The sequence below is a fragment of the Palaemon carinicauda genome, chromosome 16 (assembly GCF_036898095.1).
Source record: "Palaemon carinicauda isolate YSFRI2023 chromosome 16, ASM3689809v2, whole genome shotgun sequence".
NCBI classification, from domain to species: Eukaryota; Metazoa; Arthropoda; class Malacostraca; order Decapoda; family Palaemonidae; genus Palaemon; species Palaemon carinicauda.
Window position 1 is genome coordinate 27,711,603 of NC_090740.1, and position 25,703 is coordinate 27,737,305.

At 50.6% G+C, this 25,703-nt stretch overlaps 1 protein-coding gene across 1 annotated transcript in view; it reads left to right on the forward strand.

Annotated features, from left to right (window-relative positions):
- LOC137655704 (uncharacterized) overlaps positions 1-25,703 on the forward strand; it is a 102,463-nt gene that overhangs the window by 19,263 nt on the left and 57,497 nt on the right. Inside the window, exon 3 of the mRNA XM_068389702.1 lies at positions 9,589-9,722. Coding sequence (XP_068245803.1) covers positions 9,589-9,722 — 134 coding nt within the window. The remainder of the gene's footprint in view (positions 1-9,588; positions 9,723-25,703) is intronic.

Consider the following 25,703-nt stretch of genomic DNA (forward strand, 5'->3'; position numbering starts at 1 on the left):
GGTAAAAAGTTACAGCTATAATTGAAATAAACTGGATTTTGATTAAACTGGTGTTTCACTTGACTGTATCTAATAATAATGTATGTAATATTTACATTTGTTCCGTAACCGAAATACAAACCACGCTATTTACAAAGGGTTATTACTTTTAGCGTAGCTGAAATGGCGAGCCATTAGAATTTAACGAGGGTGTATTACCCCCGCGCTAGTTAGCGGGGGGGTAGGGGAGTGGTAGCTAGCTACCCCTCCTCCCCCTCACACACAGGTGAATACTCACTTTCACTTTTGGCTCGGACTGTGACAGACGTCTCTGTCTTGGTCCTCGCTTGGCAGCCATTGTCTGTTTTGTCTTTACTTAATCGCTTACTTTTCTTTTACTCAATATATATGTAAACATGTTTTCATGTTTGTATATATATTTGAGTATAGAAATAAGTAAGTTTCCTTTTCAGATGTGTGTGTGTAGTGTACGATATCTACGTGGAGGCCTCGGCAGTTAGGCCACCACGGCCTAATTTTATGGGTTGCGATCGAGTTTGACTTCGGTCTTTCTCTCTCTCTCTCTCTTGAGGTCGTTCACCCTTTTACTATGTTTTACTACGCCCTTGTAGCTTCCTTCCCGTGTGGGTGGGGTTGCTACGCCGTACATTTTGTCTCAATTAGTTTATGAATCTAATTGTAGTTGTTAATTTTTCAGCTTGTAGAACGATTCCTTTCGGGGTTTTCGTTTTTTCTTTAGTGTTCATTCATTTTTAAATTACATAATTACATAGTTACATAATTATAATTGTTATAATTCTGTTTTGGTTACAGCTCTCCTTCCGCGAGTGTAAGTGGTTGTGAGGGCACGTGCCTGTTGTGTAATTCTTGTTCCTTTTCCTCGGGATTCCTCTTCGGAGCCTTCCCGGGGGAATGAATGTGTACTAATATTATTTGTTTTATTTTTTTACAGTTACCGATCTAGTTCGTTTCTGTAATATAGCAACGGTGTGAGCTGTCTGGTTGAGTCCTGGGGATTCGGCTGTTGCTGCCTCCCCCCTTGTATTGTCGTCAGGGGCGTGTCTCCTTCTACTGGTAGTACTCCCGTGTCGACGGACAGCTCTCCAGTTCATTTTAGAACAGTCAGGAGGCTTGCCTCCTTGGGCGGATAACTTTCCTTCCGAGGGAAGTTTTTTCCTGTCCAGGCTTGAGTTTTTCCTCTTTTGGGGGGTTCTTCTCTTGCCTTTTTTTTTTTCGTGCGACTATGCTCTTGGTGCTGAGCGGTCACACCTGCAGTTTCGCTCAAGGGGCTGGGCAACTGCAGGAGCTCCTCTTCGGAGGATTGCCCCTTTTAGGTCACTGGCTGACCAGTCTCTTCCACGAAGTGTTTCTCTTTCGTTCGCGAGAGAGTACACTCATAGAGACTCCTCTTCGGAGGTTTCTTCTGTTGCTGTTGCTGTTGGCCTCCCTCGCCGTAAGGCCCTCCGTCCGCCTCGTCGTAAGGGCCTCTCATCTCCCTATAAGGGTGCTTGAGGCGCCTTTTTGAATCTCCGTTTGCAGCCTACAACTTTTTTCTCGTTCTTCCGTCTTGGTGATGGACAGCAGTCTAATCTCGTCTTCCGACGGGCAACGGTCTTCCCGACGGACAACGGTCTTCCCGACGGACAGCGGTCTTCCGATGGACATCAGTCTCCCGGCGGACAACGATCCCTTCGGGGCAAAGGGTTGCCCCCACGGGGGTTCTTCCCTTGCGTGTCAGGGTTTCCCTGCGCGCCCTTCTGTTCGTCAGCGCTCTCCTGTTCGTCAGCGCTTTCAAGATGATCTTCCCTGCGGTTCCTGTTACGTGCCCTGTGCGCCCACGTTCGCCCTCGCGATCTAGAACTTCGGTTCAGGTCGGGGTCAAGGACTCTTCTTTGCGCAGGCTTCCACGCGTAGCCTTCTGCTCGTCAGCGATCATCAGCTCGTCAGCGATCATCAGCTCGTCAGCGATCATCAGCTCGCCAGCGATCGTCAGCTCGTCAGCGATCATCAGCTCGCCAGCGATCTCCGGATCGCCCACGTGTGTTACAGCTGGCACGCCAACGTTCTCCAACACTTCTGAAGGAACATGGTTCGCCAGCTACTAGCTCAACTGCGGATGCTGATCGCCATCGCGCGACCCTCAACTGCAGATGCTGATCGCCATCGCGCGACCCTCAACTGCGGATGCTGATCGCCATCGCGCGACCCTCAACTGCGGATGCTGATCGCCATCGCGCGACCCTCAACTGCGGATGCTGATCGCCATCGCGCGACCCTCAACTGCGGATGCTGATCGCCATCGCGCGACCCTCAACTGCAGATGCTGATCGCCATCGCGCGACCCTCAACTGCGGATGCTGATCGCCATCGCGCGACCCTCAACTGCGGATGCTGATCGCCATCGCGCGACCCTCAACTGCGGATGCTGATCACCATCGCACCCTTTCACGCGATCATTCACCTGCGCATGCTGCTCGCCATCGCACAACCCTGAACGATTGCCCGCTTACGCATGCTGCTCCTCATCGCACCACCCTGAACGATCGCCCTCCTGCAGATGCTGATCACCATCGCACCCTTTCACGCGATCATTCACCTGCGCATGCTGCTCGCCATCGCACAACCCTGAGCGATTGCCCGCTTACGCATGCTGCTCCTCATCGCACAACCCTGAACGATCGCCCTCTTGCGGATGCTGATCACCATCGCACCCTTTCACGCGATCATTCACCTGCGCATGCTGCTCGCCATCGCACAACCCTGAACGATTGCCCGCTTACGCATGCTGCTCCTCATCGCACCACCCTGAACGATCGCCCTCCTGCAGATGCTGATCACCATCGCACCCTTTCACGCGATCATTCACCTGCGCATGCTGCTCGCCATCGCACAACCCTGCACGATTGCCCGCTTACGCATGCTGCTCCTCATCGCACAACCCTGAACGCTCGCCCTCTTGCGGATGCTGATCACCATCGCACCCTATCACGCGATCATTCACCTACACATGCTGCTCGCCATCGCTTACCGCCAGCGATCTTCTTCACCTACGCGGCAGCACGATCCCTCGCCGTCACGCCCATTCGCCTGCGCGCCCGCGCGATCGCTCGCCTGCGCGCCCGCGCGATCGCTCGCCTGCGCGCCCGCGCGATCGCTCGCCTGCGCGCCCGCGCGATCGCTCGCCTGCGCGCCCGCGCGATCGCTCGCCTGCGCGCCCTCGCGACCGCTCGCCTGCGCGCCCGCGCGACCACTCGCCTGTGCGCCCGCGCGACCATTCGCCCTCGCGCGACCATAGTTCGCGGCGAATTCCACAGCCGGTGGTAGCAGCAGGGACGCGTGCTCCTAGGCGGCACTCGGGATCACCTCCATCCAAGCACAGGTTGGTAGTGCAGGACTAAGACAGGTCAGTACAGCATTCTTCCCACCTTCTTTTCAGGCAGGAACCGTCGTGTCCTCTCCAAAGGATCGCCCGATCCCTTTCACCTTAGCGAGGATTTCGGACTCTGTGTCCTTGGAGCAGCAGACATGGTTTGATCCGCTGGCACGGGCGTTAATGAGGGTTATGAAACCAGCACTCATCGGCCAGGGTAACAAACCAGCGGCTGTCTCTCCTACGCTGAAGAGAAAGAGAGGAGTGGACTTCGTGGTGACTTCCCCCAGAGCGAAGTTGGTTCCCAAGAGGTCGGTCTCGAGGGTCCCCTCTCCTGCACGAGTACTCTCTCCTTCTCCCGCCCTGGAAGGATTTTTGGCGGGGGGGCTTTCCGTTGAAGATTTCTCCATCGGACAAGGGGTGACTGCTTACCTCTTCCTCTGGGAGCTTACCAGGTTCTTTCCCTCCTCGGTTACGGCCCGAGGTTTGGTTCAAGGAAGCTACAGGAAGATCAAGGGTACTTTCCTCCTTTCGAGCTCAGGCACCTTGGCCTTTCGTCGTTAAGTATCTACTTGCGGACAAGCTCGATGTTGTACCATCTGGACGCACTGACTGAAGGCTTCCTTCGGGTGTCTCATCTGTGGAGGTCAACGACCTCAGACACCCTTCCATCCTTGAGAAGAGTTTTGTCTTTGCCCAAGGACAGAGACTTAAACATCTGCTGTGCGGAGTAAATCGACTTCCGGTTTCACTCCTCCAAGGCGCTTTCTTCCAGACTCTGCAGGGCTCCAGCTCCCTTTTCTTTCAACCACGTCGGCCTAAGTTATCGGCTACGACAACTGGGACAAGGTGTCCAATTGCAGTTTCCTCCTGTCAGGAACAGATGGCACGGGAGACTCCCCCGGGGGGGCATAGTCCTAAAAGGAGTTCACGAACTCTAGGATTGCAGGTTTTTTCGCTGGGAGGATGCTTAAGGTTACTCATCCGAATGACAGCTTCCCGATGCCCATTCCCGCACAATCTCTGTGAGTAGCCAAGGATATCGCGCCTGCCGTCTCTGTCAGCGAATTCAGTGTCTCTGAACCTCTATGCCATAGCATCAGCAGAGTTGCCCGGTTGGGCAGAATGATCCATACCTTAGGCGAAGGTCTTCCTTAGGATCATCGACGGCTTCACCCCCGGCCCCCTCAGTCGATCCTTTCTTGTAAGGAAGGATCTGAGAGGGGATGTCCATAGTCGACCTCTCAGCCCTGATCAAGTTTGTCGAACAAACTTCGGCCAGCGTAGACCAGCAGAATCGATCAGACTGGTAACGAGGCGACAGGACTCCTTTAACCCTGGATCGGAAGGACGGGTACTTGCAGTTTCCATTCCATCCATCTTCCAGGGTGCTCGTCGATTTCAGCCTAAACTGCAAGTATTCCTGCTTATGATGCAGTGTGGCTATCCCGCCGTGGCATAGCAGGTTTGTTTCCCCAGAGAACTCTCCCTGCCTTCCTCTTGGCCGCTCAGGTGCAGACTTCCGCCTCCTCTGCTGTTTGGAGGGCTGGTCAACTCCGGTAGGCTCGGGTTTCGACCTTCTTCAGCGCCGGGAAAAGCTTCCGAATGCTGACCATGAGTGTGGGCTCATGGTATTTTGCTTGGAGCCTTCTCTTCCTCTGCCTCAACATCTGGAGTATCTGGCCATGATATTGAGTCAACCGCCTTACCACGTTGGAAACCCCGCTTCTCGTCCGTCCAGCGAGGTTAAGCAACGTCGGTACTTGGATGGGTGACCACCTGGGGACGCCAGATTCTGTTACCACATCCTCCGAGCCTTCCTTTCGGTTGACTGTGGCAAGACTGAGGAGAGTCGCAGTACCTGTTCTCAGTCAAGCAGAGTTTTCAGCCCTACCTTGGAACGTTTCCTAGTTCTTCTTTCCTCATTGACCCGTTTATAGTCCGAACGGTCGCCTCAGGATAAGTTCCATGTGGGGCGATCCAAGTTCCGGTGGCTTCAGGCAATGTTTAACCGGACTCCCTGGCCCTATGGGACCAGCGGAACTATTAAACCTGCAATGGGTGTTGACCTATGGAGCCTCTTGATGGTAGTGGATATTCTCGTCCTTTCCCCACATTCTTGATGCGGTTCTCGGACTCGTCAAAGGAAGGGGGGGGGGGCATGTTCCGGTCCAGGCCTATGGTCAAGACCTGAAGGATACCTCTCCATCATTCAGGCAGGCTTAAGGGCCTTAGTCTGGCCCCTCTTCAGATCCTACCGCTCCTGCCAAGTCGCCCCGTTGCGTGTCGACTTCATGCTAACCAGCAGGGGACGCATTTTCACACCTTCACATCTTGCAGTAGAGATACCGGGATGATTGAGATTCTCTCAATTCCACCATCGGCTCTCTCATTCCAGGCAGGGGAATGTTTCTCTCAGACTATCCGAGCAGAGCCTCATAGAGAGAGTGTACCTAAGGGTCTTTGACCTTGGGTAACCAGCAAGTGCTGGTCTGGGGGACCTGATCGCGACAGCTTGGAACCTCAAGCTTCCGCTAGTTTTCCCCCCAGTCTCAGACCCCGAGACTCTGGCAAGATGCATTCCGGTGATGGTGGGACAACTTCGACGCCTGCGTCTTCCCTCCTTTTTGACAAAACCAGGTTGTCTGTCAACCTTTCAATGGGAGAGCTCCACTGGGACTATGCGCAGAACGGTTTCTGGACCCTCTGCTTCCCCTGACGGAACTCCCGGGAGAGCTTCTCCCACGGCGCAGACTACTCAAGCAACCACACTGCGACATCTCTCCCGAACCGGGGCGTCGCTTCGGCTTCATGCCTGGAGACACTACGCTTCCTCCTCTAGAAGAGACAACCCGCTACAGTCGCGGTACGGAGGTCGCGTCATCTGCGATAGTCATCCACAGGGATCTCCCAGGCAAAGTGAAGAGTCTAAGGTGGTTGGTGCCGTGGGAGATATACCTCTTCCCGTGAGGCCTCTTCTCCAGCAATAACGGTCTTATTGCCTTTCGGCGGGAGGAAACTCCTTTCCGCTCTTGGCAATGAAGCCTGTCGCTCAGCCTTTCCCTGACCTTCAGGCTTAAAGGAATAACTTTTTCCTGCCCGCTGGATCTATCCTCGCTCATGCGAAGCTACGATCGTCCCTGCCCTAGTCGGAGGAAGACCTCCAACTTGGAGCATGGCTCGGACTTTTAGTCCTTTAAGAGATCTTCTCAAGACCCTTTTACGACAGGCCTCGGATTGTATTCCGCCTTGGGTCTTCTGCTCACTCTGGCCACGGCCAGTGTGTAAGCAATCTTCTTGGTCTCTTACTACTCCCCCCCTTTCTAGGAAGAGGGGAAGGCAACATTCAGGCTCGCTCCTGAGTTGTTGGCTAGACTCAGAATCTGAGGGTCCCGACCCTTCGGTCCGATTCATTCAAGATTTTGAGTCTCCATTCTGTGTCTGATGTCCCAAGACCTTCTCTTTCTTGCCAGTACAGGAATCGAGAGGTTAGCGCTGGGAACAGCTGCAGTTTGGCCTCAGTTGCAGCCGGTTTGGGAACACAAGGAGGACATGGGGGGAGAGTCACCAGTATACCTCTTCAGCCCGGACTCAAGGACATTCATCTCGACCTGTCTTCAGACCCTCCCCCGTCACGTCGCCCTACAGCACGATGTTGGATACATCGCAACGTCCCTCGCCTTCGAGTAATACTACTCTGTGACGCAGGTGCTACAAGCTGGAGTCTGGAAGCGTCTGATGACCTTCGCAGCCCGCTTCCTGCAGGGCGTGACCCACAGGAGTCTCGATACGTTTTCTATCGCTCTGTGGTGGCTACACAACAGCTGGTCTAACCTCAGGCTCCTTTTTGGACAGGTAGCAGAAGGTTGAGGGCATTGTTATCAGGTTTTAGTCTGCATGAACGAAAGAAGTATGTCTGGCCCTTACTTCTTTCTTCATCATCCCCTCTACGGGGAAGCAGCATCCTGGTCTCTGCATAGCTGACCTCGAACCTCTGCAGGTAAACCATTCTTCCTTGTGTTCCGAGTATTGAGTCAATACTGTCGCGTCCCCCATACCCTGACGAGGTGGTATTGGGAACGTCCTAACCCAGAGTTCCTTCTGGAACTCCAGGTCAACTGCCTAGGACGGGTCACACTTCTTCCTTCACACACAAGCTTACGTAGGCCACATGGTTCCTTGCGGTGCAAGGAACTTGTGAGGTGCAGGGACTCCTTTTCTCGAGTGCGACTCACTCGGATTCTGAGTCCCCGGGTAAAGCCAAAGCCAGTATGGCTGGGGACTTTCCACACTTCCTAAGGGATAAGTCACCCTTTGTAAATAGCGTGGTTTGTATTTCGGTTACGGAACAAATGACAAATTCGAAGATAATTTGTATTTTTCCTAACCATACAAACCTTAGCTATTTACACATATTTGCCCGCCAGCCCTGTCCCCCAAGACAAGTCCTACCTCTAAGTGAAAGTGAGTATTCACCTGTGTGTGAGGGGGAGGAGGGGTAGCTAGCTACCACTCCCCTACCCCCCCGCTAACTAGCGCGGGGGTAATACACCCTCGTTAAATTCTAATGGCTCGCCATTTCAGCTACGCTAAAAGTAATAACCCTTTGTAAATAGCTAAGGTTTGTATGGTTAGGAAAAATACAAATTATCTTCGAATTTGTCATTTTAATATCGTATTTGTAAATAAAAACATAGCGAATTATAATCTTTTTCCATTGTTTATGTTTATGCTTTACAAATCAGCGAGAGAGGGAGAGAGAGATCATTTGGTGTTATTGAATGCAGTGGTTTTGTTCGAGTTTCTTTAAAAACAGTTATAACTTATATATTTATATTTTTAGTTTATAAAATAAGATGTATTTCTGTTTAAGAAAGTATGAAAATAAAAATATTTGCGAGTCTTAGTAATGTTTACATATTTATCATTAACATGTATGTAAACATACCATCCACCACCATCTCTTGGCAAAAAAAAAAGTAAACAATCCTAGTTTTGCAGAATGAATGTTTTTAGTGACAAAAGTTGTATTACTGTAAAGATGAAATTGATTTTTATTTTTATTTTACATATACACAGCTACAGCAAAACTGCTATTTTTATTTTAAGTTGTTATTGTGGCTGTCTGCATTTATGCAATGATGGCAATGTTACTGACAATACTTTTTTTATTATCTTTTAATTTTCTAACTTTATAAAAAAATGGTTAGTGGTTGTTGTATAAAATATATACTGTACACATAGCTTATCCTAAATTGTACTGTATATATACTGTATATTGTACAGTACAGAATTACAGTAACGTTGCTTATTGTAAATTTAGGCAACGTGTGTGGTGAGTCGAGTAGTCTGAACGAAAACAGCAGCCAGTTACAGTACAGTTAAGCTTTACTGTAGTGATAGTAGTATATTACAGTAATATAGACTACACTATCAGCAAGTGTTATACATTAGGCAGTACTTAGTATTAATTATCCGAGCGTAGGCAATGGCACCGAGTTATTAGGTTAGGCTAGGAGTTATCCCACCCTAGGGCACCAAGAAGTCGCAATTTTTCACAATTCGCCTGCCTCTGTTACCTAATCCGGGTGGAGTAGGAAGTCTGATAACAGTAAAACATCATGTGAATACCTGCACTACATACATAGAATGTATTCAATATTTATTTTCATCCTTACCTTTTTTCTTGTATAACTTGAATAGTAATCAATTTTTCTTCTTTTTTAATGAAGGTGCATTTAATATATAATTGTGAATCCTCGTTTGTTGACTGTCATTGCTGTTATATAATTGTGAATATAGTACTTTACTTTGAATACTGGAAAATATTTCTTTATGGAATTTACATAACTCGACATTGATAATCAACTCCATGAATGTTAAACCAGCCAATGTTAAGGGTTGGCTGTATAAGGCTACCTGAGGCAATAATTTATTTGATATAGACACTTGAAAATTTGTTAACGTCAGTTCAAATTTAATTCATATAAATCTTTACCTTATGTCCTGGAAAGAAGATTTGTACAAAAGGTGGAGAGAGAGAGAGAGCATTTTTTCACTCATTGAGAGGGCTCTGTAACTACTAAGCCATGTTATTAGCTTTACAGAACTGATTATACAGTCAACACTTCAGAAACAGAATTTGTATGTATAAAACTAAAATACTGATTACCTAATAGGTTATTGTATTGTTTACTATATAAATTTTATCCTAATAGGTAAACCAGAAAAGAGAAAAAAAGTACTGAAAAGAAGAAATGCATTACCCGATGCAAGAGAAGAGCCTCTGAAAGACTTTGATAAAGTTGAGCATTTGAATATGGGTGAAGGAAGTCACAAGGAATGTAGAGAGGTAAGATAATATTTTTAACATATTCTGTTGAATTTTATGATAATGAACTTATATTTTCACAACTATTAAAGCTTGTGAGACTGACAGCCTTACATATTTATGAAGAAAATAATTTCAACATCTGTTGAAGGTCATAGTGTAGTAACAGGATAAATATAAAATCAGGAAGTGTTCATACAAGAATAAACATAATTATTTCGATGGTTAACCAGCAAGTTAAATAACTAATATCTTTGGAGAGCAAACTTTTCAAGCTTGAAATTAAAAAAGAAATATTTTTCTTTCCCCTACATCTTTCCCCTCTAAGGGACCAGTCAGCAAGGAATCACTCATATTGATATGTAGAAACGATGCTTATGTGAGGCACTCATGTTTAGTACATCATTACCATTATGTCTTGCTGCAATTAAGACAGCCACTTTAGATCTCAATTTTGTGTTAATTTTTGTAGCATTGCTTTTTATGCATGTGTGACTTTGGTCAGAATTAGGAGGTTTCCTTTGCATTTAAAGTGCCTTTTTGCCATCGGCTCCTGTAGGAGGCAGTTATTATAAGTAATAGACCCTCATACCCTATGTACATTGTGCAAGGGTCAACAATGTGATCTAATCAGTAGATGTGTAGAATGGTCTTGTTGTTCAGATAAACAAATGACAGAGTATATCAAATTGCTAGCTAAGAGAATAGATGATAGAGATGGAATTTGTAAGAAGAAAAGAAGAGAGTAATGTTTCTGGGTCAAATTCTGATCAAGTTTTTACTCCTTTGTCTTCCAGCACTGCAGATGTTAGTAGGGAGGTCAAGATTGGTTTAAAATACCGAGTGAGAATTTGGATATAATGGGAGAAATGTTTAGTCTTGAGTCACAGCTGGTATTTTTATGGAACAAATTTAGATTTGTTCTGTAACCGAAATACAAACCACGCTATTTACACAGGGTTTACCTTTTAGCGCAGCTGAAATGGCGAGCCATTAGAATTTAACGAGTGTGTATTACCCCCGCGCTAGTTAGCGGGGGGGTAGGGGAGTGGTAGCTAGCTACCCCTCCTCCCCCTCACACACAGGTGAATATTCACTTTTGGCTCGGACTGTGACAGACGTCTCTGTCTTGGTCCTCTCTTGGCAGCCATTGTTTGTTTTGTCTTTACTTAATCGCTTACTTTTCATTTACTCAATTTTTATGTAAACATGTTTTCATGTTTGTATACATATTTGAGTATAGAAATCAGTAAGTTTCCTTTTCAGATTTGTGTGTGTAGTGTACTTATCTACGTGGTGTCCTCGGCAGTTGGCCGCCACGGCGTTATGGGTGGCGATCGAGTTTGACTTATGTCTTTCTCTCTCTCTCTCTCTCTCTCTTGAGGTCGTTCACCCTTTTACTACGTGTTACTACGCCCTTGTAGCTTCCTTTCCGTGTGGGGGGGTTGCTACGCCGTACGTTTGTCTCAATTAGTTTATGAATCTAATTGTATTTGTTGATTTTTCAGCTTTGTAGAACGATTCCTTTCGGGGTTTTCGTTCTTTCTTTAGTGTTCATTCATTTTTAAATTACATAATTACATAGTTACATAATTATAATTGTTATAATTCTGTTTTGGTTACAGCTCTCCTTCCGTGAGTGTAAGTGGTTGTGAGGGCACGTGCCTGTTGTGTAATTCTTGTTTCCTTTCCCTCGGGATTCCTCTTCGGAGCCTTCCCGGGGAATGAATGTGTACTAATGTTTTTTTGTTTTATTTTTTTTACAGTTACCGATCTAGTTCGTTTCTGTAATATGGCAACGGTGTGAGCTGTCTTGTTGAGTCCTGGGGATTCGGCTGTTGCTGCCTCCCCCCCTTGTGTTTTCGTCGGGCGTGTCTCCTTCTACTGGAAGTACTCCCGTGACGACGGACAGCTCTTCAGTTCATTTTAGAACTCTCAGGAGGCTTGCCTCCTTGGGCAGGTAACTTTCCTTCCGAGGGAAGTTTTTCCTGTCCAGGCTTGAGTTTTTCCCCTTACGGAGGGTTCACCTCTTGCCTTTTTTAGTGCGACTAAGCTCTTGGTGCTGAGCGGTCACACCTGCAGTTTCGCTCAAGGGGCTGGGCAACTGCAGGAGCTCCTCTTCGGAGGATTGCTCCTTCTAGGTCACTGCTGACCAGTCCCTTCTACGAAGTGTTTCTCTTTCGTTCGCGAGAGAATACACTCATAGAGACCCCTCTTCGGAGGTTTCTTCTGTTGCTGTTGGCCTCCCTCGCCGTAAGGCCCACCGTCCGCCTCGTCGTAAGGGCTTCTCATCTCCCTATAAGGGTGCTTGAGGCGCCTTTTTGAATCTCCGTTTGCAGCCTACAACTGATCTTCCGCCTTGGTGCAAATGGACAGCAGTCTGATCTCGTCTTCCGAAGGGCAACGGTCTTCCCGACGGACAAAGGTCTTCCCGACGGACAGCGGTCTTCCGACGGACATCAGTCTCCCGGCGGACAACGATCCCTTCGGGGCAAAGGGTTGCCTCCCACGGGGGTTCTTCCCTTGCGTGTCAGGGTTTCCCTGCGCGCCCTTCTGCTGTGTTCTCTCCTGCTCCTGCTCAGTGTTAACGCACAGGCACTCTTCTGCTCATCAGCGCTCTCCTGTTCGTCAGCGCTTTCATGATGATCATCCCTGCTGTTCCTGTTGGTTCCTGTTACGCGCCCACGTTCGCCCTCGCGATCTAGAACTTCGGTTCAGGTCGGGGTCAAGGACTCTTCTTCTATACGCAGGCTTCCACGCGTAGCCTTCTGCTCGCCAGCGATCACCTGTCTCTCGGCGATCTCCGGATCGCCCGCGTGTGTTACAGCCGGCACGCCAACGTTCTCCAACTCTTCTGAAGGAACATGGTTCGCCAGCTACTAGCTCACCTGCGCATGCTGATCGCCATCGCGCGACCCTCAACTGCGGATGCTGATCGCCATCGCGCGACCCTCAACTGCGGATGCTGATCGCCATCGCGCGACCCTCAACTGCGGATGCTGATCGCCATCGCGCGACCCTCAACTGCGGATGCTGATCGCCATCGCGCGACCCTCAACTGCGGATGCTGATCGCCATCGCGCGACCCTCAACTGCGGATGCTGATCGCCATCGCGCGACCCTCAACTGCGGATGCTGATCGCCATCGCGCGACCCTCAACTGCGGATGCTGATCGCCATCGCGCGACCGCACACCTGCGGATGCTGATCACCATCGCGTGACCCTGCGCGTGCTGATAGCCATCGCGCGATCGCCCACCTGCAGAGGCTGCTCGCCATCTCGCGACCGCCCATCTGCGCATGCTGATCACCATCGCGTGATCGCCCTCCTGCACATGCTGCTCGCGATCGCTCACCTTCGCATATTGCTCGCCAACGCACGATCGCTCACCTGCGCATGCTGCTCGACCATCGCGTCGGCATAACACAACGCGCCATTGCCAACCTGCGCGGTAGCGCTCACCAGCTCACCACCGATCGCTTGTTGATCCATATCGCCAGCGGTCTTCCTCGCCCACGCGGCAGCGCGTTTCCTCGCCATCGCGCTAACGCTTGCGTTCGCCGCTTCGGACTCGTGCTCATCCACCTGCCCATCCTCACGACCGCTCGCCTGCGCGCCCGCGCGACCGCTCGACCGCTCGCGACCATTCGCCTGCGCGCCCACACGCCCACGTGCCTGCACGTCTACTCTCATGCGCGTCCGCGCCCATGCTCTCCAATGTTCGCCCACGCGCGAACCAACGGTTTTCCATCACGCGGACGGATGGTGTTCCGTCGCGCGAACCTACAGTGTTTCTTCGCACAAACGTCGGCTTATTTCTTGCAGTATCCATTGCTCGTCTATGGGTTATCGCTCGCCGACCACCAGCTCTCGCCCTTCCTACCACGCTCGCCCTCCTTCTGCGCTCCTTCGCTCACCTTCGTTCGCGTTACCGCGCATGGGTGCTTCCACGTTCGCCCACGCGAAAATCTTTGAATTACCGTCGCGCGAGCTCCAGGGCGATTGTGACCACGATTCCCAATGGGGTTTTCGCAGCATGGCCAGCCTGGCGAGTTCTTCTGGAGCGTATTTCCAGAACACGGCCTCACCCCGTAAACACAGAGCATGGCACTTGCAAGAATAGGAGAAACTTAAGGGAGATCTGAGCAACACTCCTCTTTCCTGAACCTGGTTAGCCCTTCCCCGTCATTCCCTGGAAGGATTTTTGGCGGGGGGGCTTTCCGTTCGAGATTTCTCCATCGGACAAGGGGTGACTGCTTACCCCTTCCTCTGGGAGCTTACCAGGTTCTTTCCCTCCTCGGTTACGGCCCGAGGTTTGGTTCAAGGAAGCTACAGGAAGAGCATGGGTACTTTCCTCCTCTCGAGCTCAGGCACCTTGGCCTTTCGTCGTTAAGTATCTAACTTGCGGACAAGCTCGATGTTGTACCATCTGGACGCGCTGATTGAGGGCTTCCTTCGGGTGTCTCATCTGTGGAGGTCGACGACCTCAGACACCCTTCCATCCTTGAGAAGAGTTTGTCTGTGCCCAAGGACAGAGACTTAGACAGCGGCTGTGCGGAGGAAATCGACTTCCGTTTTCACTCCTCCAAGGCGCTTTCTTCCAGACTCTGCAGGGCTCCAGCGCCCTTTTCTTTCAATCACGTCGGCCTAAGTTATCGGCTACGACAACTGGGACAAGGTGTCCAATTGCAGTTTCCTCCTGTCAGGAACAGATGGCACAGGAGACTCCCCCGGGGGGGCATAGTCCTAAAAGGAGTTCACGAACTCTAGGATTGCAGGTTTTTCTCTGGGAGGATGCTTAAGGTTACTCATCCGAATGACAGCTTCCCGATGCCCATTCCCGCACGATCTCTGTGATCAGCCAAGGATATCGCGCCTGCCGTCTCTGTCAGTGAATTCAGTGTCTCTGAACCTCTATGCCATAGCGTCAGCAGAGTTGCCCGGTTGGGCAGAATGATCCATACCTTAGGCGAAGGTCTTCCTTAGGATCATCGACGGCTTCACCCCCGGCCTCCTCAGTCGATCCTTTCTTGTAAGAAAGGATCTGAGAGGGGATGTCCTTAGTCGACCTCTCAGCCCTGATCAAGTTTGTCGAACAAACTTCGGCCAGCGTAGACCAGCTGAATCGATCAGACTGGTAATGAGGCGACAGGACTCCTTAAACCCTGGATCGGAAGGACGGGTACTTTCAGTTACCATTCCATCCATCTTCCAGGGTGCTCGTCGAATTCAGCCTAGACTGCAAGTATTCCTGCTTATGATGCAGTGTGGCTATCCCGCCGTGGCATAGCAGGTTTGTTTCCCTAGAGAACTCTCCCTGCCTTCCTCTTGGCCGCTCAGGTGCAGGCTTCCGCCTCCTCTGCTGTTTGGAGGGCTGGTCAACTCCGGTAGGCTCGGGTTCGACCTTCTTCAGTGCCGGGACAAGCTTCCGGATGCTTACCATGAGTGTGGGCTCATGGTATTTTGCTTGGAGCCTTCTCTTTCTCTGCCTCAACATCTGGAGTATCTGGCCATGATATTGAGTCGACGGCCTTACCACGTTGGAAACCCCGCTTCTCGTCCGTCCAGCGAGGTTAAGCAACGTCGGTACTTGGATGGGTGACCACCTGGGGACGCCAGATTCTGTTACCACATCCTCCGAGCCTTCCTTTCGGTTGACTGTGGCAAGACTGAGGAGAGTCGCAGTACCTGTTCTCAGTCAAGCAGAGCTTTCAGCCCTACCTTGGAACGTTTCCTAGTTCTCCTTTCCTCATTGACCCGTCTATAGTCCGAACGGTCGCCTCAGGATAAGTTCCATGTGGGGCGATCCAAGTTCCGGTGGCTTCAGGCAATGTTTAACCGGACTTCCTGGCCCCTATAGGACCAGCGGAACTATTAGACCTGCAATGGGTGTTGACCTATGGAGCCTCTTGATGGTAGTGGATATTCTCGTCCTTTCCCCACATTCTTGATGCTGTTCTCGGACTCGTCAAAGAAAAGGGGGAGGCATGTTCCGGTCCAGGCCTATGGTCAAGACCTGAAGGATACCTCTCCATCATTCAGGCAGGCTTAGGGGCCTTAGTCTGGCCCCTCTACAGATCCTACAGCTCCTGCCGAGTCGCCCCGTGCGCGTCAACTCCATGATTCTGGCGTATTCTAACTAGCAGGGGACGCATTTTCACACCTTCACATCTTGCAGTAGAGATACCGGGATGATTGAGATTCTCTCAATACCACCATCGGCTCTCTCATTCCAGGCAGGGGAATGTTCTCTCAGACTATCCGAGCAGAGCCTCGTAGAGAGAGAGTACCTGGGGGTCTTTGACCTTTGGTAACCAGCAAGTACTGGTCTGGGGGACCTGATCGCGACAGCTTGGAACCTCAAGCTTCCGCTATTCTTCCCCCCAGTCTCAGACCCCGAGACTCTGGCAAGATGCATTCCGGTGATGGTGGGACAACTTCGACCCCTGCGTCTTCCCTCCCTTTTGTCTGTGGACACTGGGTCTCAACAAGACCAGGTTGTCTGTCAACCTTTCAATGGGAGAGCTCCACTGGGACTATGCGCAGAACGGTTTCTGGACCCTCTGCTTCCCCTGACGGAACTCCCGGGAGAGCTTCTCCCACGGCGCAGACTACTCAAGCAACCACACTGCGACATCTCTCCCGAACCGGGGCGTCGCTTCGGCTTCATGCCTGGAGACACTACGCCTCCTCCTCAAGAAGAGACAACCCGCTACAGTCGCGGTACGGAGGTCGCGTCATCTGCGATAGTCATCCACAGGGGTCTCCCAGGCAAAGTGAAGAGTCTAAGGTGGTTGGTGCCGTGGGAGATATACCTCTTCCCTTGAGGCCTCTTCTCCAGCATTAACGGTCTTATTGCCTTTCGGCGGGAGGAAACTCCTTTCCGCTCTTGGCAATGAAGCCTGTCGCTCAGCCTTTCCCTGACCTTCAGGCTTAAAGGAATAACTTTTTCCTGCCCGCTGGATCTATCCTCGCTCATGCGAAGCTACGATCGTCCCTGCCCTAGTCGGAGGAAGACCTCCAACTTGGAGCATGGCTCGGACTTTTAGTCCTTTAAGAGATCTTCTCAAGACCCTTTACGACAGGCCTCGGATTGTATTCCGCCTTGGGTCTCCTGCTCACTCTGGCCACGGCCAGTGTGTAAGCAATCTTCTTGGTCTCTTACGACTCCCCCCTTTCTAAGGAAGAGGGGAAGGCAACATTCAGGCTCGCTCCTGAGTTGTTGGTTAGACTCAGAATCTGGGGGTCCCGCCCCTTCGGTCCGATTCATTCAAGATTTCGAGTCTCCATTCTGTATCTGATGTCCCAAGACCTTCTCTTTCTTGCCAGTAAGGAATCGAGAGGTTAGCGGTGGGAACAGCTGCAGTTTGTCCTCAGTTGCAGCCGATTTAGGGCACAAGGAGGACATGGGGGAGAGTCACCAGTATACCTCTTCAGCCCGGACTCAAGGACATTCATCTCGACCTGTCTCCAGACCCTCCCCCGTCACGTCGCCCTACAGCACGATGTTGGATACATCGCAACGTCCCTCGCCTTCGAGTAATACTACTCTGTGACGCAGGTGCTACAAGCTGGAGTCTGGAAGCGTCTAATGACCTTCGCAGCCCGCTTCCTGCAGGGCGTGACCCACAGGAGTCTCGATACGTTTTCTATCGCTCTGTGGTGGCTACACAACAGCTGGTCTAACCTCAGGCTCCTTTTTGGACAGGTAGCAGAAGGTTGAGGGCATTGTTATCAGGTTTTAGTCTGCATGAACGAAAGAAGTATGTCTGGCCCTTACTTCTTTCTTCATCATCCCCTCTACGGGGAAGCAGCATCCTGGTTTCTGCATAGCTGACCTCAAACCTCTGCAGGTAAACCATGCTTCCTTGTGTTCCGAGTATTGAGTCAATACTGTCGCGTCCCCCATACCCTGACGAGGTGGTATTGGGAACGTCCTAACCCAGAGTTCCTTCTGGAACTCCAGGTCAACTGCCTAGGATGGGTTACACTTCTTCTTTCACACACAAGCTTGCGTAGGCCACATGGTTCCTTGCGAAGCAAGGAACTTGTGAGGTGCAGGGACTCCTTTTATCGAGTGCTACTCACTCGGATTCTGAGTCCCCGGGTAAAGCCAAAGCCAGTATGGCTGGGGACTTTCCACCCTACCTAAGGGGTAAGTCACCCTGTGTAAATAGCGTGGTTTGTATTTCGGTTGCGGAACAAATGACAAATTCGAAGATAATTTGTATTTTTCCTAACCATACAAACCTTAGCTATTTACACACATTTGCCCGCCAGCCCTGTCCCCCAAGACAAGTCCTACCTTTAAGTGAAAGTGAGTATTCACCTGTGTGTGAGGGGGAGGAGGGGTAGCTAGCTACCACTCCCCTACCCCCCCGCTAACTAGCGCGGGGGTAATACACCCTCGTTAAATTCTAATGGCTCGCCATTTCAGCTGCGCTAAAAGGTAAACCCTGTGTAAATAGCTAAGGTTTGTATGGTTAGGAAAAATACAAATTATCTTCGAATTTGTCATATTACAGTACTAGTTTTAGTATTTTGACTACTTGGTGTTTTGAAAATACTGTAATGAGTTCTGGTGCAAGGATTTACAGAATCAATTAGTTTAACACATTCAAGGGTTTATGAATTTTCTATCCTAAAAATTATTTGATAACATGTAAAAATCATGATCTACATGTTGAAGATTTTGATCCCATTTTGAAACATTTCAATTAGGAAGAATTAATATTCTTTTACTGTATTTTGAATTTCATTTAGCTCAGGATGGATATCATTGTAAAAGTTTGTTTTGAACTACAGTATTATATTTAACTACTCTTATAACTTTCACATTGTAAAGGCCTATTAATTTATATTTCTTGTACTCTATGAATAATTAGATAATTCTTATAGGCAATTGTTCTACTGTATTTTATTTTTATTTAGTTTTATGCGCAAGCAACTAAGTCTTAGCTTGATCAGTTACAAGTTCTCTCATGGCAGTTTATTTCTTTGTGAGAAATTAATTTTATCATAGAGCTATAGATATTGATTTGTTTAATTGTTTAACGTAATTTCAATCCTTGATTACTTGTGTATATGTATTTGTAAAATGTTAGTGCAAGGGAAGAAGAGAAAGAGAAAGGATTTTGAATGTCTCAAAAGACTTTTTAGTCCATCCTTGGAGACTCCATTTCCTCTTTGGTAGAGCTATTTAGTTTAAGTTTGTTCCGTAACCGAAATACAAACCACGCTATTTACAAAGGGTTATTACTTTTAGCGTAGCTGAAATGGCGAGCCATTAGAATTTAACGAGGGTGTATTACCCCCGCGCTAGTTAGCGGGGGGTAGGGGAGTGGTAGCTAGCTACCCCTCCTCCCCCTCACACACAGGTGAATACTCACTTTTCACTTTTGGCTCGGACTGTGACAGACGTCTCTGTCTTGGTCCTCGCTTGGCAGCCATTGTCTGTTTTGTCTTTACTTAATCGCTTACTTTTCTTTTACTCAATATATATGTAAACATGTTTTCATGTTTGTATATATATTTGAGTATAGAAATAAGTAAGTTTCCTTTTCAGATGTGTGTGTGTAGTGTACGATATCTACGTGGAGGCCTCGGCAGTTAGGCCACCACGACGTATTTTATGGGTGGCGATCGAGTTTGACTTATGTCTTTCTCTCTCTCTCTCTCTTGAGGTCGTTCACCCTTTTACTACGTGTTACTACGCCCTTGTAGCCTAGCTTCCTTTCCGTGTGGGGGGTTGCTACGCCGTACGTTTGTATCAATTAGTTATGAATCTAATTGTAGTTGTTTTTTGTTTTTCACCTCGTAGAACGATTCCTTTCGGGGTTTTCGTTGTTTCTTTAGTGTTCATTCATTTTTAAATTACATAATTACATAGTTACATAATTATAATTGTTATAATTCTGTTTTGGTTACAGCTCTCCTTCCGCGAGTGTAAGTGGTTGTGAGGGCACGTGCCTGTTGTGTAATTCTTGTTCCTTTTCCTCGGGATTCCTCTTCGGAGCCTTCCCGGGGGAATGAATGTGTACTAATATTATTTGTTTTATTTTTTTACAGTTACCGATCTAGTTCGTTTCTGTAATATAGCAACGGTGTGAGCTGTCTGGTTGAGTCCTGGGGATTCGGCTGTTGCTGCCTCCCCCCTTGTATTGTCGTCAGGGGCGTGTCTCCTTCTACTGGTAGTACTCCCGTGTCGACGGACAGCTCTCCAGTTCATTTTAGAACAGTCAGGAGGCTTGCCTCCTTGGGCGGATAACTTTCCTTCCGAGGGAAGTTTTTCCTGTCCAGGCTTGAGCTTTTCCTCTTTTGGGGGGTTCTTCTCTTGCCTTTTCTTCGTGCGACTATGCTCTTGGTGCTGAGCGGTCGCACCTGCAGTTTCGCTCAAGGGGCTGGGCAACTGCAGGAGCTCCTCTTCGGAGGATTGCTCCTTTTAGGTCACTGGCTGACCAGTCTCTTCCACGAAGTGTTTCTCTTTCGTTCGCGAGAGAGTACACTCATAGAGACTCCTCTTCGGAGGTTTCTTCTGTTGCTGTTGCTGTTGTCCTCCCTCGCCGTAAGGCCCACCGTCCGCCTCGTCGTAAGGGCCTCTCATCTCCCTATAAGGGTGCTTGAGGCGCCTTTTTGAATCTCCGTTTGCAGCCTACAACTCCTTTTTCTCGATCTTCCGCCTTGGTGCAGATGGACAGCAGTCTGATCTCGTCTTCCGACGGGCAACGGTCTTCCCGACGGACAACGGTCTTCCCGACGGACAGCGGTCTTCCGACGGACATCAGTCTCCCGGCGGACAACGATCCCTTCGGGGCAAAGGGTTGCCCCCACGGGGGTTCTTCCCTTGCGTGTCAGGGTTTCCCTGCGCGCCCTTCTGCTCATCAGCGCTCTCCTGTTCGTCAGCGCTTTCAAGATGATCTTCCCTGCGGTTCCTGTTACGCGCCCTGTGCGCCCACGTTCGCCCTCGCGATCTAGAACTTCGGTTCAGGTCGGGGTCAAGGACTCTTCTTCTTGCGCAGGCTTCCACGCGTAGCCTTCTGCTCGTCAGCGATCATCAGCTCGTCAGCGATCATCAGCTCGCCAGCGATCGTCAGCTCGTCAGCGATCATCAGCTCGCCAGCGATCTCCGGATCGCCCACGTGTGTTACAGCTGGCACGCCAACGTTCTCCAACACTTCTGAAGGAACATGGTTCGCCAGTTACTAGCTCACCTGCGGATGCTGATCGCCATCGCGCGACCCTCAACTGCGGATGCTGATCGCCATCGCGCGACCCTCAACTGCGGATGATGATCGCCATCGCGCGACCCTCAACTGCGGATGCTGATCGCCATCGCGCGACCCTCAACTGCGGATGCTGATCGCCATCGCGCGACCCTCAACTGCGGATGCTGATCGCCATCGCGCGACCCTCAACTGCGGATGCTGATCGCCATCGCACAACCCTCAACTGCGGATGCTGATCGCCATCGCGCAACCCTCAACTGCGGATGCTGATCGCACGACCCTGCATGATCGCCCGCTTACGCATGCTGCTCCTCATCGCTCAACCCTGAACGATCGCCCTCCTGCGGATGCTGATCACCGTCGCACCCTTTCACGCGATCATTCACCTGCGCATGCTGCTCGCCATCGCACAACCCTGCACGATTGCCCGCTTACGCATGCTGCTCCTCATCGCACCACCCTGAACGATCGCCCTCTTGCGGATGCTGATCACCATCGCACCCTTTCACGCGATCATTCACCTGCGCATGCTGCTCGCCATCGCACAACCCTGCACGATTGCCCGCTTACGCATGCTGCTCCTCATCGCACAACCCTGAACGATCGCCCTCATGCGGATGCTGATCACCATCGCACCGTTTCACGCGATCATTCACCTACGCATGCCGCTCGCCATCGCACAACCCTGCACGATTGCCCGCTTACGCATGCTGCTCCTCATCGCACAACCCTGAACGCCTCATCGCACAACCCTGAACGCTCGCCCTCTTGCGGATGCTGATCACCATCGCACCCTTTCACGCGATCATTCACCTACACATGCTGCTCGCCATCGCTTACCGCCAGCGATCTTCTTCACCTACGCGGCAGCACGATCCCTCGCCGTCACGCCATCGCTTGCGTTCGTCGCCTCGAACACGTGTTCATTTACCTGCCCACCCTCACGCCCATTCGCCTGCGCGCCCGCGCGATCGCTCGCCTGCGCGCCCGCGCGATCGCTCGCCTGCGCGCCCGCGCGATCGCTCGCCTGCGCGCCCGCGCGGACGCTCGCCTGCGCGCCCGCGCGACCGCTCGCCTGCGCGCCCGCGCGACCGCTCGCCTGCGCGCCCGCGCGACCGCTCGCCTGCGCGCCCGCGCGACCGCTCGCCTGCGCGCCCGCGCGACCGCTCGCCTGCGCGCCCGCGCGACCGCTCGCCTGCGCGCCCGCGCGACCGCTCGCCTGCGCGCCTGTGCGCCCGCGCGACCATTCGCCTTTGCGCGACCGTTCGCCCTCGCGCGACCATAGTTCGCGGCGAATTCCACAGCCGGTGGTAGCAGCAGGGACGCGTGCTCCTAGGCGGCACTCGGGATAACCTCCATCCAAGCACAGGTTGGTAGTGCAGGACGAAGACAGGTCAGTACAGCATTCTTCCCCACCTTCTTTTCAGGCAGGAACCGTCGTGTCCACTCCAAAGGATCGCCCGATCCCTTTCACCTTAGCGAGGATTTCGGACTCTGTGTCCTTGGAGCAGCAGACATTGTTTGATCCGCTGGCACGGGCGTTAATGAGGGTTATGAAACCAGCACTCGCCGGCCAGGGTAACAAACCAGCGGCTGTCTCTCCTACGCTGAAGAGAAAGAGAGGAGTGGACTTCGTGGTCTCCATCGGACAAGGGGTGACTGCTTACCTCTTCCTCTGGGAGCTTACCAGGTTCTTTCCCTCCTCGGTTACGGCCCGAGGTTTGGTTCAAGGAAGCTACAGGAAGATCAAGGGTACTTTCCTCCTCTCGAGCTCAGGCACCTTGGCCTTTCGTCGTTAAGTATCTACTTGCGGACAAGCTCGGTGTTGTACCATCTGGACGCGCTGACTGAAGGCTTCCTTCGGGTGTCTCATCTGTGGAGGTCAACGACCTCAGACACCCTTCCATCCTTGAGAAGAGTTTTGTCTTTGCCCAAGGACAGAGACTTAGACAGCTGCTGTGCGGAGTAAATCGACTTCCGGTTTCACTCCTCCAAGGCGCTTTCTTCCAGACTCTGCAGGGCTCCAGCTCCCTTTTCTTTCAACCACGTCGGCCTAAGTTATCGGCTACGACAACTGGGACAAGGTGTCCAATTGCAGTTTCCTCCTGTCAGGAACAGATGGCACTGGAGACTCCCCCGGGGGGGCATAGTCCTAAAAGGAGTTCACGAACTCTAGGATTGCAGGTTTTTTCGCTGGGAGGATGCTTAAGGTTACTCATCCGAATGACAGCTTCCCGATGCCCATTCCCGCACAATCTCTGTGAGTAGCCAAGGATATCGCGCCTGCCGTCTCTGTCAGCAAATTCAGTGTCTCTGAACCTCTATGCCATAGCATCAGCAGAGTTGCCCGGTTGGGCAGAATGATCCATACCTTAGGCGAAGGTCTTCCTTAGGATCATCGACGGCTTCACCCCCCGCCCCCTCAGTCGATCCTTTCTTGTAAGGAAGGATCTGAGAGGGGATGTCCATAGTCGACCTCTCAGTCCTGATCAAGTTTGTCGAACAAACTTCGGCCAGCGTAGACCAGCAGAATCGATCAGACTGGTAACGAGGCGACAGGACTCCTTTAACCCTGGATCGGAAGGACGGGTACTTTCAGTTTCCATTCCATCCATCTTCCAGGGTGCTCGTCGAATTCAGCCTAAACTGCAAGTATTCCTGCTTATGATGCATTGTGGCTATCCCGCCGTGGCATAGCAGGTTTGTTTCCCCAGAGAACTCTCCCTGCCTTCCTCTTGGCCGCTCAGGTGCAGACTTCCGCCTCCTCTGCTGTTTGGAGGGCTGGTCAACTCCGGTAGGGTCGGGTTTCGACCTTCTTCAACGCCGGGAAAAGCTTCCGGATGCTGACCACGAGTGTGGGCTCATGGTATTTTGCTTGGAGCCTTCTCTTCCTCTGCCTCAACATCTGGAGTATCTGGCCATGATATTGAGTCAATGACCTTACCACGTTGGAAACCCCGCTTCTCGTCCGTCCAGCGAGGTTAAGCAACGTCGGTACTTGGATGGGTGACCACCTGGGGACGCCAGATTCTGTTACCACATCCTCCGAGCCTTCCTTTCGGTTGACTGTGGCAAGATTGAGGAGAGTCGCAGTACCTGTTCTCAGTCAAGCAGAGTTTTCAGCCCTACCTTGGAACGTTTCCTAGTTCTTCTTTCCTCATTGACCCGTTTATAGTCCGAACGGTCGCCTCAGGATAAGTTCCATGTGGGGCGATCCAAGTTCCGGTGGCTTCAGGCAATGTTTAACCGGACTCCCTGGCCCTATGGGACCAGCGGAACTATTAAACCTGCAATGGGTGTTGACCTATGGAGCCTCTTGATGGTAGTGGATATTCTCGTCCTTTCCCCACATTCTTGATGCGGTTCTCGGACTCGTCAAAGGAAAGGGGGGGGGGGCATGTTCCGGTCCAGGCCTATGGTCAAGACCTGAAGGATACCTCTCCATCATTCAGGCAGGCTTAAGGGCCTTAGTCTGGCCCCTCTTCAGATCCTACCGCTCCTGCCAAGTCGCCCCGTTGCGTGTCGACTTCATGCTAACCAGCAGGGGACGCATTTTCACACCTTCACATCTTGCAGTAGAGATACAGTGATACCTCGGTACTCGACCATAATCCGTTCGAGATCCGTGTTCGACCTCCGATTTGTTCGAGTACCGAATTTTTTTTCCCCATAAGAAATAATGGTATATATTCTATTCCGTTCCCAAGCACTCGAACAGGCCCAAAATATTAATAAAACGTGTACCTAAACAACAATAATTATCTAAATGTGTATGAAATTGGTCAGAAAATCCTATAAAACAATTTTAAACCATTTACTGTACTAAAATAAAACAATTTTAAACCATTTTCTGTACTGTAGTGAACATACCTTTGAGCAGCGGTTCGATGGCATACAGGGATGGATGTGGAGAGGATGGAAGGGGGAGGTTACTGCTTGGAAGGAGAGTCCCCTTCCATGATGTGGCGGGGTAGTTCTCCTTCAGGAGTTGTTTCTCTCTCCAATGAAAGGGTGGGCAGATCTATTTCAGGGGTTTCTTCTCTTCTTTGTCTCTTCTTTGGAGGAGAAACAGGCTTTGATGTAGCAGCTTTCTTTTCTTTTGTGAAAAACTGGTCTATTGTTAATTGTTTCTTCCTCCTCTGCAGTATTCTTCGAAAATGATACATGACACTATCATTAAACATATGCACTGCCCGGTTTGCTACTGCAATTTCTGGGTGGTATTTTTCAGCAAAAGCCTGCACATCTGCCCACTTGGAACAAATTTCATTGATGAGAGAACTTGGAACATCCTCCCTTACCTCATCCTCTTCTGAAGATTCCTGCTCCACAATCAGATCCTGCTGCTGTTGTTGTTGCAGGTGCAACAATTCCTCCACAGTCAACTCGGTAGAATGGCTTTCTACAAGCTCATCAATATCATCCTTGTCGACCTCAAGCCCCAAACTCCTGCCCATGACAACAATTTCCTCAACGACATCAGTGTCATCAGAAATTACAGGGGTAGCAGTGCTTGGACCCGCCTCTGGTTGGAAACCTTCAAACTCCCTCTCTGTGACACATGATGGCCACAGCTTACGCCAGGCAGAGTTCAATGTCCTATAGGTCACACCTCGCCAAGCTTGGTCAATCATGTTAACAGAGTTGAGGATGCTGAAGTGTTCCTTCCAGAATTCCTTTAGGGTCAACTTCGTGTCACTGGTCACTTCAAAACACTTTCTGAAAAGGGCCTTGGTATAGAGTTTTTTGAAGTTTGAAATGACCTGTTGGTCCATG